Source organism: Muscardinus avellanarius, assembly GCF_963383645.1.
Source record: "Muscardinus avellanarius genome assembly, chromosome: Y".
NCBI lineage: Eukaryota > Metazoa > Chordata > Mammalia > Rodentia > Gliridae > Muscardinus > Muscardinus avellanarius.
Genome location: NC_137809.1, coordinates 3,426,185 through 3,444,925, shown reverse-complemented (window position 1 = coordinate 3,444,925; position 18,741 = coordinate 3,426,185). Strand labels below are relative to the sequence as shown.

Sequence of the window (18,741 nt, the reverse complement as noted above, 5' to 3'; positions counted from 1 at the left end):
TAAACCAGGCATGGTGGTTCATGCTTGTAATTCCAGTACTTGAGAGGCCAAGACAGGAGGATCACAGGTTCATGGCCAGCCTTATCAACTTAGCAAGGTTCTCCACAATTTAGTGAGATTCCCCACTTCAAAACAAAAGAATAAACCAGGTATGGTGGTGCACACTTGTAATCCCTGGACTTGGGAGGCAGACAGGAAGATTGTGCAGGATCGAAGTCAGCTTCCCTGGCTTAAGAGACCCTGTTTCCAAATAAAATATCAAATAGGTCTGGGAGTTCAGCCTGCAGGCAGAAAGTGTTCCATCCCCAGTACCACCAAAAATAAATAAATAAACAAAATAAATAAATAAATAAGCTGAGTGGTGGTGCATACTTGTAATCCCAGCATTTGGGAGGCTGAGATAGGATCATGGTTCATGGACAACTTCAGCTACTTAGCAAGGCCCTTTGCAACTCAGTGAGATGCTGTTTCAAAATAAAGGATAATTACTCATCAATATAGTACTTGAGACCATGGCCAGAGCAATAAAGCAAGAAAAGGATATCAAAGGAGTAAAAATAGGAAAAGAACTCAAACTTTCACTATTTGCAGATGACATGATACTATACCTAGAAGACTCAACAAACTCAACCAAAGACTTATAGTACTGATCAACAAATTCAGCACAATGTCCGGATACAAAATCAATCTTAAAAAATCAGAAGCTTTTCTGTAACCAACAATAAATACATTGAAAAAGAAATCCAGAAGACACTTCCACTCAGGATTTCCCACAAAAAATACCTAGGAATAAACTTAACCAAGGAGGTAAAAGACCTATACAAATAAAATTATAAAAGAAAAAAAGAAATCAAAGAGGATCTTAAAAGATGGAAAGATCTTCCATGATCATGGATCGGAAGAATAAATATCATCAAAATGTTATACTTCCAAAAGTGATCAACAGATTCAATGCAATACCCATTAAATTACCAAGATCATTCCTCACTGACATTAAAAAAAATCAGTCGAGACTTCCAGAAAGATGGCGACCGAGAAAAGCGGGGCTTAAGAGCCCCACTAACAACCAATCTCTATTACCACAAAATCAGCGCCTTTCACAGCCAAAAAACACCATCAGCAGGGACAAAGAAAAAGAGGGCTGGGAAAATGGGACACCAGAAAGAAACCAGACTGCAGTGCTACAGCCGAAGCCATGGCGCAGAGCAGCGGGCACCATCTTTCCTTGTGTCATTAGGCCCCAGAGAGGAGGGGGACTCAGAACGGAGCTCAGAGCCACAGAGGAGATACGCCGGCCTCACGGCCGAGGACGCAGCAGCAGCGCCTTACTGCCAGTGGCAGCGGCGAATTCACTGGACGGCTATAGCTCCAGATGAATGCACTCGACAGCCCACCAGGCTCCAGAGAGGAGCGGTGGACATTGAGCCGAGGTGAGCCACTGCGGAACAGCTGGGCAGGATTCGGCAGATTTTTCAGCGCAGGAAGCACCTAAAGCTCCCAGTGGCTGGGCTCAGCAGACGCTGCAGGGACTCAGAGCAAAGCTCAAAACCAGAGAAGAAATACGCCAGCCTCATGACCAAGGGCGTGGCAGCAGCGCCGTATTGCCACTGGCAGCAGCAGTAGCGAATTCACTGAGTCCACTACAGCTCCATCTGCGTACTCAACAACAGTGAGTCAAATTGCCACCCCAAGCGGAGAAATCCCAGTACTGACTCCCAGAGACTTGACCCAGTGGGGGACTGGTGGTGGCAGAGATATCACACCATAGGAGAACACCCAACCTGGCACCCCCTATGGTCTAAAGCAGCCTCTATTGACTCCCTGGTTCTGAGACTCAGCAATACAACTCAGTAAAGGAGTAGTGGGATCTGAGATACCACAGACTTGAGATCCAGAGCACTGTAAGTGAAGTGGTAGTGACCCAAGGAAAGAAACCAGAGAAGGCACAAACTTCTGAAATCATGGAAAAAAGAAATAACAATGGAGCAATGAATGCCCAAACCCCACAACATCAGATCCTGTTAAAACAGATACTCAGAGATCTCTAGAAGTTCAAATCAGGAGAATAACTGTAGAAATAATAGAGGTGTTTCGTAAAGAATTCAGAGAGCGCCAAAAAGAGCTAAAGGATGCATTTAATGAAGTAAAGGCCTCAATTCAAAATACAACCTATTATACCACATGAAGAATAGAATCTTGTTCTTAGAAGATTATCAATCCAAAAATGAATGCATAGTTTCTAATCTAGAAAAATATCCAACAGCAGGAATATGACATTGAAGAAATATGGTCCCATTTTAAGAGAGCTAACCTAAGAATAATTGGAATAGAGAGGAAAAAGAAGGTGAAACCAAAGGGATCAACAATCTCTTCAAGGAAGTAATAGCAGAAAATTTTCCAAACATAGAGCAAGAGGTCGATACACAGGTCCAGGAAACTTATAGAACTCCCTTTAGACAGGATCAGAGAAGAGGATCCCCACGCCACATATTTGTCAAAATGACCAATGTGGAACCCAAGAAGAGAATCTTAAAGGCAACAAAAAAAAAGGACCAAGTGACATACAGTGGCAAACCAATTAGAATCACTCCAGACTTCCCAAACCAAGTCATGAGAGCCAGAAGGGCTTGGAGTAACATATTACAAACTCTGAAAGAAAACAACTTCCAGCCAAAAATTTCCTACCCGGCAAAACTTTCTATCAAATTAGATGGAGAAATAAGAAGCTTCCATGACAAACAGAAACTGAAGGAATTTATGTATTCAAAACCAGCGCTAGAGAAAATACTCAAAGAGATAAATTACAAAGAAGAACTAGGTAATACACACCAGAACCAGAGAAACAAGATTTTCCATCCAACAGACAACTAAGATTAGTTATCTGTGGAGTCTTTTACCTATCTCTAAATTGTATTGTTTGCTTTGGTTGTTGTTAATTTTTAGGATTTCTAGTTGGAATATTAATATACCTTCAGATATAGCATTTGGAAATATTTTATCCCATTCTATCAGTAACTTTTAACTCTGTTTACATTGTCTTTGGATATACAATATTTTTAATGTATTTTTTAGGGAGTTTGTGTACCCTTCTGTTGCCTGTGCCATTGAAATCATATCCAACAAATCACTGCCAATTTCAATGTTGTGAGGTTTTATGACCCAGATTTTCTTCTAAAAGTTTATAGTCTTAAGATTTATATTTAGGTCTTTTATCTATTTTGAGTTAATATTTGTATATGGGATTAGGTAAGGGTCCAGTTTTATTCTTTTTCATGTAATTAATATTTTTCAACAATATTTACTTAAAAGATTATTATTTCCTCCACCAAATGTTCTTGGAAACCTTGTCAAAAATAACTTGTCAATATATGGAAGAATTTGTCTCTAGGCTTTTATTTAACTCCAATAGTTTATATATCTGCCTGCATAACAGTACTAAACTGTTTTAATTATTGTAGCTCTATATGGTTTCAAATCAGAAAATATATATCTTCTACCTTTGTTCTTTTTCAAGATCGTTTTGGGTATCTAGCATCCATATTCCATATTAAGATAGATTTTTTCTGAAAAAATTATATATATATATATATATAATATTATATTACATATTATATCATATATAATATCATATATAATATCATATATTTTATATATAATTATATATATATATATATATATATATATATATATATATATATATATATATATATATATATATATCTCAACTAAAAAAAAGAAAAAATAAAATATTATCTGGTAAGAAAGAAAGCAAAAAGAAATATTGAAATCTTGTTGTTATGTTATCAAAAGCTTGGTATCAGACAAATGAAACTTATGTGAGATTATCATTTTTAATTTTGGATAAATTGCTATAATACTAGATGTCAACCACTAAGCCAAGCATGGGAAGGAAAGATGGGGAGGGAATGGGGTGGGTATCGGGTGGGGGCTGACTGGGCTATGTGTGCATTTATGTCTACAAAAGGGTTTTTTTTTTGTATCTCACTATGATGTATGAATACAGGGCACCAATAAAAAATTTAAAAAAATCAGTTCTTAAATTCATTTGAAACATCAAAAAAAAAAAAAAATCCAGAATAGACAGAGTAGTTATCAGCAACAAAAAAACTAGCATCTCTGTCTCCTTTCTTGAGCCTTTTTCCCCTCCCCATCTTCTTCAACCAATCTTCTTTTCTGACCACTATTCTACAGGTCTCTCTCCTCATTTAAATCCGCTGCCAGGCATGGTGGTGCACACTAGTAATCCCAGTACTTGGGAGGCTGAGACAGGAGGATTGCAGGTTCACATCCAGGCTCAGATTCTTAGTGAGGTCCTCCAAAACTTAATGAGACTCTTTCAAAAAGTAAAATAAGGCTGAGAGTGTAGCTTGGAGATAGAATGCCCCCAGCTCTATCCCCAGCGCTGCAAGAAAGTTCACTATGTTTCCTATTTTCTGTCATCAACACATGAAAGTACATGTACAACCCTTGACTTTCTGAGGCTGCTGATCTTACTTAGCATCAAAGTCTCTACTTCCATCCACCTACCTGAAAATGACATAATTCTCTCTTCCTCACAGCTGAGTAAAACTTCACTGTGTGCAGATGTCACACATTTTTTTTTATCCATTTATCTGTGGATTGGCACCCAAGTTGGTTCCCTAATTTTGGCTATTGTAAGTTAAACTGCCATGCATGTTGATATGCTTATATCACTCTAGTATTCTAACTCGAATTCTTTGGGAAAGATAGCAAGGACTGGTATAGGTGGGTCCTATGGTGGTTCCATTCCCAGGCTTTTGAGAAACTTTAATATGGATCCCCATAGATGTTGTACTGATTTAAAATCCCAACAACAGAGTAGAAAAATTCCAATTTTCTCACAGCCTTAGCAGCATGTATAATCATATTTTTTTACAGTGCTGGGGATGGAACCCATGGGCATTCTACCTCTGAGCTATACCTCTAAACCCTAATTTTTACTCTTTATTTTGAAATAGGGTCTCATTGAGTACCAAAGGGCCTCACTAAATAGCTGAGCTGTCACAAAGCTCCATCCTCCTGTCTCAGCCTCCCAAAGGCTGGGATTATAAGCATAAGCCTCAATTCCCAGCTTGTATGATCATATTCCTGATGACTGTCATTCTACTTGGCATTAGACAGATCTCAGTTTAGTCATTTTTATTTGCATTTCCCCGATACCTAAGGATGTTGAAATTTGTTCATATATCTTTTGGCCTTTTGTATTTCTTCTTCTGAAAGATGTTTATTCGTTTTTCAATGTGTTTGTACTGGGGATGGAACTCAGATTTTTTTTTTTTTAATTTTTACCTCTGAACTACACGTTAGCCTTATTTTATTCTTATTTTTTGAAACAAGTTCTCAATAAACAGGAAGATGGTGACCAAGTAAAGCAGCTTTTATCAGCACTGCAGACACTCGATCTCCATAGTGGCAAAAATAATGTCTTACCAAGTCAGAAAATACTATCAATAGATAAAAGCTATAAATAAAAGAGAAAAAAGAAGACTAAAATAATCTGAGAAGCAGAAAAGAAAGTGACCCGCCATGGTGGGGGCTGCTGTGCCAATGCCACCATGCCTCATAGAATCAGACTCCAGGGAGGATAAGGAAAGTAGGTGAAATGACCAGTTGCAGTCCAGGCGGATGTAATTCAACATTTCTTTCAGCGCGAAGATGATCTAAAGTTTCAGCAATCAAGCCCATCACCATCTCCAGGAATTCAGAGTGGAGCTCTAACCAGAAGGGAGATACATCAGCCTTACTGCCGAGGGTGTGCCAGTAATGCCCTATTTCCAGCAAGCCATTGAGTTAACCATGCCCACAAAAGCTCCAACACAAGTGCCAGTGGAGCACCACTAAATCGTAAGTGAAATGGTGGCCCCTACAGGAGAAATCCCAGCATTGCATCCACAGGTACTCAACCAGCTTTGATAAACTCTCTGGGTCTGAGTTCTTACAGTTCAAGGCAGTGAAGAAATATGGGTGACAGAAATTATACCATAATCACATTTCCCTGAAGGAAAGCCCCCAGCATAATGCCCTCAGAGTCTGGTGCAGCTGCAACAAACTCCCTTGGTCTGAGATTTTGCAATACATCTCAGGGAAGGAGCAGTGGCAGTGGAGATAACCACATTCCACAGATATCCAGAGCACAATAAGGGAAGTCATGGTAAACTGGAGAAAAACCCAGAGAAGGTGGGAGTGGGATCTGCTATTGATCATATCAGAAACCCAGACTGACTCAGGCTCAGACCAGTGGAAAGTGTAGGAGGAATCTGATGCTTAACTCTAAACCTTGTGACCAGGATTGTCAGGAACACCACAGACTTTCCAATTGTGGGGAACTGGGAGAAGTCAGAATAGCCCAGGCCTAGATGTACAGAATTGAGACCCCTACATTGAGTTTGGTCTCAGAGGCACACGCTGCCAAAAGAGATGGGAAAAACCTAGGCTCCAAGTCTGTAGAAAGTGTGGAGGGTGACCTTCACCCAATATTAATTCCAACCCCATTGATATTGTCCATCTGCATAGACTGAAAAGACTCAGAGAACCAGACTCACAGTGGGAAAGGTCACCATAGCAATTGGTATCTACATACAGAGAGACTGCTGAATTTGTTTGTAGTGTCACATCAAATCATTGGTGGGATTGTTTAGGTTTTTTCATTCTTCTTTTGTGTGTGTGTATACCATATTGCTTTTTTTTCTTTTTCTTCTTTTGAAAGGTGTTTGTGGGTCTTTTTTTTTGTTTGTTTTTATGATTTTTGTTTTGCTTTGATTGTTTTTGTTGTTTTTTAATCATCATACTAAATCCTCTTCCAAGCTTCTGCTCTTATACAAATCTCCTCTTTCCTCTCTCTCATCTATCTTTTTTCTTTTTATCACTCCCTACTCCTGTTTTGAATCCAGTTTGTATCACTATACCAGAAACTATACATTGGTTAGTATAATTCTACTACATTGGTACTATGTCTAATCTCTAGTATATACTACTTTAACAAACCCATATACTCATACTATTTGACCTTATCTGACCTTCCCCTTTTCTTCCATTTGCTCCCTCTCTTCCCTCTTTACTCAACCTTCACTGTTGATCACAACTTGCCCTTGAATATACCAGCTCACACCTAGAGAGTGAATGCAAACAGGTACAAACTTCTGAAATCCTGGGAAAGAGAAAAAATCAACAGAGCAATGAGCTCCCACAACTCCACAGTAACAGAACCTGATAACACAGAAATGCAGAGATTCCCAGAAGATCAAATCAGGAAGGTAACTGTAGAAAAAATTCAGAATTTTAGAAAAGAATTTAGAGAGAGTATTAAAAAAATAAAGGATGCAATTACTGAAGTAAAGGCATCAATTCAAACTATAAACAGTTGATTAGACCACATGGATAATAGAAGCTTGCTCCTAAAAGATGATCATCCTAAAAATGAACACATAGTTAATTTAATTTTTTTGTGGTACTGGGGTTCCTGGAAGCTCTTCTACCTCTGGGCTACACTCCCAGACCTATTTTTACATTTTTATTTGGAAAAAGGGTCTCCTAAGCCAGCGCGCACAGCTGGCTTTGAATCTGCGCCATCCTCCTGTCTCTGCCTCACAATCGTGGGGATTACAAGCATGCACCACCATGCCTGGCAAACACATAGTTTATAACATAAAAAAATTCATCAACAGTTATTGGACATTGAAGAAATATGGGCCTATCTTTAGCGAGCTAACTTAAGAATTATCGGCATACAGAAAGAAAAAAAAAGGTTAAACCAAAGGCATCAACAATATCTTCAAAGAATTAATAGAAAACTTTCCAAACATAGAGTACAAGGTCAACAAACAGGCCCAGGAAACTTATAGAACTCCCTTTAGACAAGATCAGAGAAGAGGTTCCCCATGCCACGTAATTGTAAAAATGACAAATGTGGAAGCCAAGGAGAATATCTTAAAGGCAACAAAAACAACAAAAAAGTAATCAAAAAAGATCTTAGAAGATGGAAAGATCTTCCATATTCATGGTAGGCAGAATAAATATTAGCAAAATGCCCATCCGTCCAAAAGTGATCTACAGATTCAATACAATGCCTATTAAACTACCAAGATCATTCCTCACAGACATAGAAAAATCAGTCCTTAAATTTATTTGGAAAACAAAAGGCCCAGCATAGCCAAAGTAGTTCTCAGCCACAAAAACCATGCAGGAGGAATCACAATACCAGACTTTAAACTATACTACAATGCCATTGTACTAAAAAACAGTATGGTACTGCACAAAAACAGATACATAGACCAATGGAGCAGAATAGGAGACCCAGAAATAAGTCCCCATGTTACAATCCTTCAGTATGTAGATGATCTCCTGCTGGCTAGCCCCTCCGAAGAAAGTTGGGAGAAGACAACAAAGTCCTTTCTCAACTTCTTAGCTGAGAGAGGCTACAAGGTTTTCATAGAAAAGACTCAGCTTTGTGAGGCTAAAATCACTTATCTGGGAGTCATAGTTGAGTATGACTTTGAAGGGGACTGGCATTCCCTGGGACCAGACCAGCCTATTTTTGGCTTCCCTCTCTCCTGTACCCCACAGTAGTTTAGGGGATTTTGAGGAGTTGCAAGCAACTGCAGCATGTGGATACTGGGCTATATCAAAAATGCCTGACTTTTGTGCCACCTTATTAAGGAATGTCAAGCATGTGCTAAACTCCCTGAGTGGCCCCCTGAAGCTAAACAAGCATTTGATAGACTAAAACAAGCTTTAAGCAAGGCTCTGGCTCTGGGACTATTTGCCCAAGGTAAGTTCAATGTCCTGGAAGCCACGTCCCCTCTCCTGGGCCTCCAGGGATGGGCGCACATGGGCGTTCTGGAGATCGGGGCTCAGGAAGCTGGAGCCCATGGCAGCCAGGTCCACCCAGAGCATGCTGAGGAGTAGCAGGCTGAAGAAGATCCCCAGGGATGGCATGGCTTCAGTGGGCAGGGCAGGTGGCTGTAGAGAGAGAGGCTGTGGGCAGCATGCTCACCACCCCCAGCCCCTCTGCCCGGTGGGAGCAACAGATGCTAAGAAGCAGGTGGGGTGTCCCGGGGGTGGGTGGGCTGCTTGTGGCAGGCCTTGGTGTAGCCTAGGGTTGAGCCAGCCCGGCCTCAGGACCCAGAAGCTGGGGCAGCTCTGGGCAGCTGCAGCAGGCAGCGAGCATGAGGCGGGTGCCTACCTGGGCAGCTGGGCATCATGCCTGCTGGCTGTGAGCTCCCTTTATAGGAAGCTCAGTGTTTGCCTTAGTCCCAGGACCCCTCTCAGGAGGTACGTGGCTGCTGAATATTCCTTGGAAACTAAAAATGGTCCCGTCCTTTGGGCAGATGTCAGCAGTATGGTCAGTGTACCCAGGCATTGCTGGGTTGGCCAGGTGGCAGCTGCCAGCGCCCCCCTCCCCTGGTGACTTGAGATGACTGACCAGGCCAGCCTGGCCCCCACCCCACACCACCCCACAGGAGGCCAGTGGCTGTCATGCCTGCCCCTACATGTCCTCCTCGCCAGGGGCTGCATGTGGTGGCCTGGTGCTGGGCTGGGCCCATCAGGGATGCTCTGTCACCAGCCACTCTCTACCTGGCACCTCAACAAGGTGGCCTGCCTCGAATTCCCCAGCAGGTCTCATCCCCAGCTTAATGATGCAGCCTGGAGCGATGTGTCCCTTATCCCTGTGGGGCTGCCTCAGCCATGGAGGACTGAGGGAGGGAGCTGGGGGGCGTGTGCTCTGCAAAGGCCTCTGCACTGGCATCTGACAGCATGTGACTGGCCACAGCCCAGGCGCCCTGGGCTCCTGAGAGGGATGTGTGCCTGCCAGGGTGGTGCGGGGGTGTACAGGCATCTTGGGGTGCAGGCTACACAGAGGTGTTGGGCCCAAACAGTGTGTGCAAGCCCTGGGACCTGGCATTGGGGGCACCCTGTCCCTGGGAGGAAGGTGGCACTGGGGTTCATAATGGCAGACTGGGAGGTGGCCTAGGGCCCAAATGTGGATGCCTTTGAAAACCACCAGCACACATGTGAGGGTTACCAATAGGACAAGGCCAGTGAAGTTCTAGAACACAGGAGATGCACCAACAGCAGGCTCCTGCTCCCATCACAGTCCTTCTCTGAGCTTAGTCTCCCTGGAGACTGGAGGGTCCTTAGCCCCCTCCCAGTGCCCACAGCAGCCCTGGATCCTCTGTAATGGATGCCTTGCCATGGCCACAGTGTTGATCCTAGATAAGCCAGACAGCAATGGGACTGCTCTGTTAACTTTGGGGCACAGAAAGGTGCCTGGTGCTGCTGCCCCTGCAGCCCCATGCCACAGCGCCCCAGGATCCCAGGAGGGCAGGCCCGGGACTGCCCTGAAGGGGACTGCGGCCAGCCCTTCCAAGTCCAGAGCAACCGCAACAGGTGGGCAGCACCCAGGGTGGCTGCCTGTTTTTCAAAATAAGAGTATTAGTTACCACTAACAGTACCACACACACAGCCTGCTGAGGTAGTCAGAACAGACTTCCACATTTACTTTTTGTTTTGTCATGAACCTGACATATAACTAAAACTACTTTGACTTTTTCAGTTTCTAGGGATTTTTTTCTGAATGATTCTGCATATTTGTTAACTATAATGCATTTAAATCATGGCTTCAAAGTTAGTTATAAAAGGCCAGGTGTGGTGACACAAACATGTAATCCCAGCATTCAGGAGGCAGAGGCCAGGTGATCACAATTCACGGGCAGCCACAGTTACTTAGCAGGCCTCAGTGAACCCGTTTCAAAAAATAAAAAAGACTAAGCCAGGCATGGTGGCACACACTTTTAATCCCAGAGTTGGGAGGCTGAGACAGGAGGATCACACAGGTTTGAAGCCAGCTTCACCTACTTAGTAATGCTCTCAGCAACTTAAACTGTTTACCCCCCCAAAAAAAAAATATGGATATATATATATCCAGACTATACTCCCTACTTTCTACCTCCAGGCTATACTCCCCAGATGTCTAGCCTGGAGTATAGCCTGGAGGTAGAAAGCCCCTGGGTTCCACCCCCAGTAGCCCCCACCACCACACACAAAAGTTATAAAATAGGAACATTCGGAGAGTAACTCTCCCTCCCTTTTCTCTCTTACTTTCCCCCTGGAGGGAACTATTTATTTATTTATTGCAGCCCTGAGGATGGAACCCAGGGGTGTTCTGTCTCTGAACTACACTCCAAGCTATATATATATATATATATATATATTAATTTGAAAAAGGGCTCACTAAATTGCAGAGGGCCTTGTGTTGATGAGGCTGGCTTTGAACCTTCAATCCTCCTGTCTCACCTCCCAGATGCTGAGATTACAAGCATGTGCCCAGGGATAACTATTTTTGTTGTGGCTTTTTTCTTTGTGCTCAAATTCCCAACTATCTGAAGACTTTTTCATTATTGCCAGAGACTAGGGCACTTGGGGAGGAATGTGCTCTATGACTGCCATTTGGTCCAGTCAGTGAGCCTGCTCATGTTCTACTAAGTTATCTTGCTGACTTGTCAGGTCTACTTGTTCTGTTCCTGCAAGAAGTATATTGAGATTAGAAGCAAAAATGGTAGGTGATTTTTGTTTTTTTATTTAAAATTTTTTGTGGTACTGGGAATGGAACCCAGGGTCATTCTACCTCCAAGCTACATCCTAACTCTATTTTTTTTTTAAACTTGGAAACCTGGTCTCACTAGGTTGATGAGAGTCTAACTGCTGAGAATGTCCTCAAACCTGTGCCTTCCTGTCTCAGCCTCCCAAGTACTGGGATTCTGGGTGTGTGCCACCTCACCTGGCTTAGGGTGTTTTTTTGTTTTGTTTTGTTTTGTTTTGTTTTACTGCAGATACTAATATTATTCTATCAATTCCTGTGAATTTCTACATGTAGCTATTTTGCATTTGCTGAAATTAAGTTCATATGTATTTCCGAGTTTATTTTCAAGTCAATATCTACCAGCTCCATGGTGTCCATCATCTGAGTCTCACTTTCTCTCCTGGCCCTGGCTCTTTCCCTCCTGACTCTTCCATTGTCTTCTTTGTGTTTAGTACTTTGTGCTGGATATTGGACTTCTGGCATGGGCTGAAGTTACTGTAGGTCAGCCTGAGCCTGTGAAGTTTGCTTTTAAAATGTCCAGATCAATCTCTATTGCAAAGCTAATTTAAGATGTATTATTAAGGCTTAAAATATTTTTAAGTTTTTGGGGTATTAGAAATTGAACCCAGGGGCATTCTACCTCCAAGTTATACCACCAGCCCTACTTATTTTTTGTTTAAAAACAGCCCCAGTCAGTGGTGGTGCACACCTGTAATCTCAGTACTTGGGAGGTGAAGACAGAAGGATCGCAGGCTTAAGGACAGCCTCAGCAAGTAGTGAGACTTTCTACCTAGCAAGACCTTATTTCCAAATAACATAAGTCTGGGGATTAAGAATCTGGAGATGTAACTTGAAGGTAGAATGTTCCTGGGTTCCATCCCCAGTAGCCACCCCCCAAACTGATTCACACTACATTCCTGAGGCTTGCCTCAAGCCTGTGACGCTCCAGTATCAGCCTCCCAAGGTCTGAGCTTACAGGCGTGTGCCTAAGCCTAATACTCCTTGTAAGTTTACATCGTCTGTGTATTTTGAAGCTGCTCCACTGATTTTTAAAATGTGAGCTATATTCATATGTGAGGTCTATCTAGAAATGTTTTAGTGTGTGGCTTTGCTACAGGTAGAGTTACCAATGCAAGCATTAACTCTTAGGGTAGATACCTACCTGTAACATAGGATCAGTCCCTTCCCACTGTTCATCTGAGGGGAGCAGGCAGCACTACGTAGAGTCCCTGAGTCAGTGACATCACCCCTAGGAGAATGCCAAATAGGAGCCAGGGGATGACGTGTAAGCTTTTCCTGAAAGTGGAGAGGGGCACACTGCAGGAAGCCCAGGCGTGTCTGCAGAGCATGGAGCAGGGGGCCGACCATGCTTGGTGCCCAGAGCTGTGCAGCACAGGTGACAGGCTGCAAAGCTCATGTCCGCTTCTCAAGGTTTGTAGCTTGTGGATTGATGTGGATGGATTCTAGCCTCTATCCTCACTGCAAAGTACTTTCTTACATTTTATATACTGTTGTTAAAAGAAACATTTTGAAGTTTTAAACAGATAGAGTGGGTGGAGGGCCAGGACCCAAACCTCCCAGGTCAGGCCCTGGTGTCTCCTCTCAGGGTTCATGGGAGGCTTCTGTGAGCATCACTGCTGCCCTTGAGTCCAGCATGGCCCAGCCAGAGCCCAGGCAGGTCCGGTGAGCGTGACGCTGAACAAGGTGTGCAGAGGCCCTCCAGTACTGGGTCACAGCAGCTCCACCAAGGCTTTGTTTTATGGTGTGTGGTACTGGGGATGGAGCCCAGGGCCATGCTATCTCCGAGCTACACTTTCAGCCCTATTTTTCATTCTATTTTGAAACAGGGCCTGAGCAGCTGAAGCTGTCCTTGAACCTCAGCCTCCAAAGCATGCGTCACTATGGCTGGCATCTCACACACTGTCCAGGACCGAGTCTGACACAGTGATGTTGTGGAGAGGCTGGGCAGCAACCCTGTGTGTGGACTTCCTCACAAAGCAAGCCACCAAGCTGCCTACAGCAGATTTTATTTAATTACTTTGGAAACAGCCTGTCTCCAGATAATGCCGGAATTCAGTACATAAAAATGTGCAAAGTATTTCAAAATAACAGATCTGAAGTTTCTTTTCTACTGCTCACTCTGCTGGCCCTCAGGCGCCAGAGCTGCCACGGAGCCCTGGCCCTTGTTGATGTCACTGATGCACACCCACTGCCTGTCCACTGACTCCTTCCACAGGGTCACCTGGGTGAGGGCACAAACACCACTGTTGCCAGGCTGTGGGTCAGGCACTAACCGTGGTTCCCCCAGAACACCAAATGTAGGGAAGGGAACAGACACGTGAGTGAGACACACAGTGGCTGGGGCAGCTGACAAGGGCCGTGCCCCACGGTACCTATGGATGCTGCCTGAAGAGTAAATGGCTCAGGAGTGAAAAGGATTGTCCCTGAGGAGAGCACAGGGTGCATCTATGAGTTAATGCAGCTGGGCATTTGGGAGGCTAAGACAGGAGGATCGTGGTTTGTGGACAGCCTCAGCGACTTTTTAGGTTCTCTGCAACTTAGACCCTGTCTCAAAATAAATAATAATAATAATAATAATAATAATAATAATAATAATAATAATAATAAGAAGAAGAAGAAGAAGGCTGGGGATGTAGCTTGGAGGCAGAATACCCTCGGGTTCCATCCCCAATACTGCAAAAGGATAAAAAAAAAGTATGAGCCTGTGGGATCACATGCTTGTAATCCCGGCATGTGGGAGGCTGAGATGGCCAGCCTCAGCTGCTTAGTGAGGCCCTGTTTCAAAATAAAGAAGAAAAAATAGGCTGGGTGGAACACTAGGGTAGAAAGCCCCTGGGTTCCACTGCAGTACTGCAAAAATGTGATAAAAAAAAACTGGGGGTTCTGGGTGGGGGTCATGCGCAGCGCACACAGCCAGGGCCCGGGTCGCGGGACTCTGGGCTCCAGGCTGGACTGCGCATAGCACGCCAGACCCCTGGAGAAACTGGGCCCAGTAAGACGCTGGGTTCTGGGCGGGGGTCGCGCATGGGGCACGCCAGATGGGGCCCGGGTCGCTGGACTCTGGGCCCCAGGCCGAACTGCGAGTAGCACGCCAGACCCCTGGAGAAACCGGGCCCAGTAAGACTCTGGGTTCTGGGCGGGGGTCGTGCGTGGGGCACTCCAGCTGGGGCCCGAGTCACGGGACTCTGGGCCCCAGCTGAACTGCGAGTAGCACTCCAGACTCCTGGAGAAACCGGGCCCAGAACAGAAAAAGATAAAGAAAAATATCGGAGAGGAGGTAAGAAAGTCGTTATGGATGCCAGGACACTGGAGATGCAGACAAAACGTATCTAAATGCACTCAAACTTATGGAAAAATTCACCGTGAAAAAGGACTGCTATTTCTCTATGTTGTTAAGAATCTCAGACATCACCTGTAAGGAGAGAATTTAGCGGAGACCAAGGAGAAATGCGGTGTTGAAAGAGTTCTCCGCGATGGTGGTGGAGACTTGTATTCAGGAGAAGCAGAAACCGGATCTTACCAACTTTATTTTTTTGGAGAAATTACACCAAATGTCAAATGATACCATCACGCATGCTTAGGAACACTGGACAACATTCAGAGTGGAAAAAGAGCCTGGGAAAGATTTGAAATGGTGGAGACAGTGGCAATGCCAGTGGCCAATACTCAGGGGAGACAGAAATCTGATACATTACACCTGGAACCTTTGAAATAATAACCACAGAGACAGTAATCGGAACCTGCTGAGGGGTTGGATGGGCGTCGGGGCCAGTGGCCGACATTGGAGCTTGCTGTGAGGCAAGGCCACTACTGAGGCCTCCATGGCAGGGATTGGAACCTGCTGAGGCGTTAGACTCGCTGGGGCCAGCGAGGCCGGCGTTGGAGCCGGTCATGAGGCAAGGCTGTGGCCTCCCATGAGGCAAGGCCGCTGCTTGAGCCAGCGAGGTCTGGATCAGTCCACTGAGTAGCCAGGCCACTACTGGGACCATCAAGAGTGGGATCGGTACTTGCAACGCAGCATGCACAGAGAAATATCGCAGAAAATATAAATCAGACGCTTCTCTTAATCAGCAATAACTAGGAGGAAAAGGGCAACAGGAAGAGGTTGAGCTATAGAAAGGGCACTATAGTGAAGCAACTAATGTGACTAATCAGAGGGTATGTAATACTGGAGGACGGAGCCTCTTTAAAATGCAGGAGGTACATAAACAAATGTATCAAAGTAAGTCACCAAAGAAGCATGGGATGGAGGGAGGGGGAGGGAATGGGATGGGGGCTGGAGGAGGGCTAATTGGATGATGTGTGCTTCTATATCCTCTCAAGTCTTGTACTCCAATGTGATTGATATGTGACTACAATGCACCAATTTTAAAAATAAATTATAAAAAAATGAAAACAATGTCAAGTCTTTGTGGAGGCTTCTCTTCACTGGGCTCTCTGCTGAAAAGGGACAGGGTAAGCTCTGTAAGAACCAGGCTCGGTGACCCCCTCGCCACTTCAGCAAGGTTCCCACAGAGTAGAAGACATGGAGGCCTCGGAGCCTTCTGAGCATGTGGCACAGGCCCTGGCTTTGGCCGGCGGTGCTTACCTTGTTGTCCCCTCCGGAGATAGCCAGGATATTAGCCATGATGGACCAGCTCACGTGCCACAAGACGTCGTTGAATTTGTGCCTCAATGTGGGCAACCACATGTTGCCCAAAGCATCATCACAGGTCCAGATGAAGATGTGGCAGTCCTGAGGGGAGGACAGGATAAGACACGAGAAGCTGCACCATTTGAGCCAGCACACAGGTGAGGCTGACCTGGGGGCAGCTGGTGATGGTGCTGGTGGGAAGGCTGATGGACAGCACCCAGGCCACGTCACGCACCCAGTCGTTGTGCGCCTCCAGCTTCTGCTCCTCCCTCCACTGGCCATCCTCCTCCTCCCTGTGGAGAGCAGAGTCAAGGTCAGCATCTTCTGCTGCTTGCATAGGTGTGGGGAAGGACGGTGACCTTGGGGTGACCAGGGCGGCAGGTTCAGCTCACTTCCAAAGTTTGATGAGGTTGTCGCAGCTGCTAGATGTAAACTTCTTAATGTAAGTGGGCTTCTGTCCTGATGGCTGGTCATTCAGGCTTCCAGCAACCATGGCTGGGGCCCAGATGACTGCGTTGGAGCCGATCTTCAAAGGAGACGTGGTGAGGGCATGAACCTGAGGCACAACTGTCTGCAGTGGGTGCAGCAGGCTGAGGGTGCGCAAATGCACTGCTGTGGATGTCATTACTTCATGTAATTATACAGAGCAATAACAACTATTTAAAGGAAGTGGTATCAATACAGAAAACATCAAGTCATAGGCTGCGGTGACTAAGCAGAGAAGAAAGCAGGTGAGGCCACCCACCCTTGGGAAGCATGGCAGGACAGAAGCCAAGCACATCCAGCACCACCAATGGCCCTGGCTTCAGAGGATGTGTTTTTATTATAACAGATACCATTTGTCTTACATAATGCTGTAAGTCATGATGCCACCCTAGAATTGATCTCTGTGGTGCATTCTCTATGAACCCAGGAGCGCAGGAGCTTCAAGCAAGTGCAAAGTGCAGTTCTTGTACTGGAAGGGAGTGAGGGGGAGACATCCATGGGGACCAAGGAAGAGAAGAGAGGACAGAGGAAGCCAGGCGTGGGGGTGCACACTTGTAACCCCAGAAATCCAGAGACTGAGCCTGGTGGATCACAGTTCGCATACAGCCTCGGCTACTTAGTGAGGCTCTTTGTATCTTAGTGAGAACCTGTTTCAAAATAAGTTTAAAAAAATAGGGCAGGGAGTGTAGCTCAGAGGTAGAATGCCCCTGAGTTCCATCCCCAGACCCGCATAAAAAAAAAAAAAAAAAAAAAAAAAAAGGGCAGAAGTGCAGGAGGAGCCTCAAGGTGTGGGCAGGAGGACCACCAGGGTTGGCCAGGCTGTGAGTCTGAGTCCAAGGCAGGGAGCTTCCCTGCTGCATGTCCCTCTGCTCTACAGCTGCCTGCCCAAACCAGCTGCTGCTGCAGCCTCCAGCAGGAACCACCTGAGGCCACCACCACTTGGCCTGTGGCTCCCTTCTGAGCCTCCAACTGCCGCCACATGTCTGCAAAGGCTCCCTGCTCCTTCGCCCTGTTTTCTTGATCCACTCTTTCCTTCCAGCACAGGAACCACAGCCATCACTCACTTCTCTTGAAGCACCAGGGCTCCCAGTTTCACAGAGAGTGGCCTGAAGAGCCCAACTCTAGGGTGACTCCATGGATCACAAGTGTTAAGTTTCAAAGGTTACCAATGACATGTTTTCTACCAAAATGTATCCCCCAAACTCAACTTTAAAGTTATAGCCTGCAGTGTGTTAGGTAGCTTGTGAGGAGGGGAGTCTGGTGGGTGTAGACTTCCAGTGAGGACCCCCCAAGGTGGCAGGCTTGGGCCCCCCTGTAATGCACAACTGGGGAGGCTGACACAGGAGCATCACAGGCTCGAGGCCAGCCTCAGCAAGGAGTGAGACTCATCAAACCCTGTTTCCAAATAAACTGGGCCAGAGGCAGAGCCCATGAAGAGAATATGTCTGAGTTTAATCTCCTAAATACAAAAACTGGCATCCGTATTAAAAGGATAGGGAAGAGTCAGGCTAGGTGGAGTGGCAAAACCTGTAATCCCAATATTTAAGAGGATCATATGTTTGAGACCAGCCTCAGCAACTTAGCGGGACCCTGTTTCTAAATAAAAATAAATGACATAGGCTGGTGGGTGAAAGGGCTGGGGCTGTAGCTGAGAGGTAGTGTTCCACAGCTGAACCCCAAGCAGCCCAATCGGGGGTGTGTGTCAGAAGATCACTGAGGCCCAGCAGTGCCAGTCAGAATGGCAATCACCAAGAACGAGCATGGCAAAGACATGAGGAGCAGTGTGTGTTCACTGCTGCAGGCTGTAATCAGCTCCAAAGAGGCCCGCCATGTGCAGGGACAGCGTCAGCCTGTAACCCAGCTACGCCACTCCTCAGCAACCACCCAGAAGTACAGATAGATTTCCACAAACCCACGTTCATAGTCACACAATCCACACTAGCCCAGTTATTCAACCCGCCTCACCGAACTCAGAAGCTGT

The 18,741-nt window shown here is 45.3% G+C and overlaps 1 protein-coding gene across 1 annotated transcript; it reads right to left on the bottom strand.

Moving 5' to 3' along the window:
- Positions 1 to 13,748: 13,748 nt before the first annotated feature.
- On the bottom strand, positions 13,749 to 16,899 carry LOC308279553 (protein SEC13 homolog; the record flags this gene model as incomplete). Its single annotated transcript, XM_080719682.1, has 4 exons — positions 13,749 to 13,862; positions 16,230 to 16,376; positions 16,444 to 16,567; positions 16,667 to 16,899. The coding sequence occupies 4 exons, from the start codon at positions 16,897 to 16,899 to the stop codon at positions 13,749 to 13,751; spliced, it is 618 nt and encodes a 205-aa protein (XP_080575808.1).
- Between the last annotated feature and the right edge of the window lie 1,842 nt (positions 16,900 to 18,741).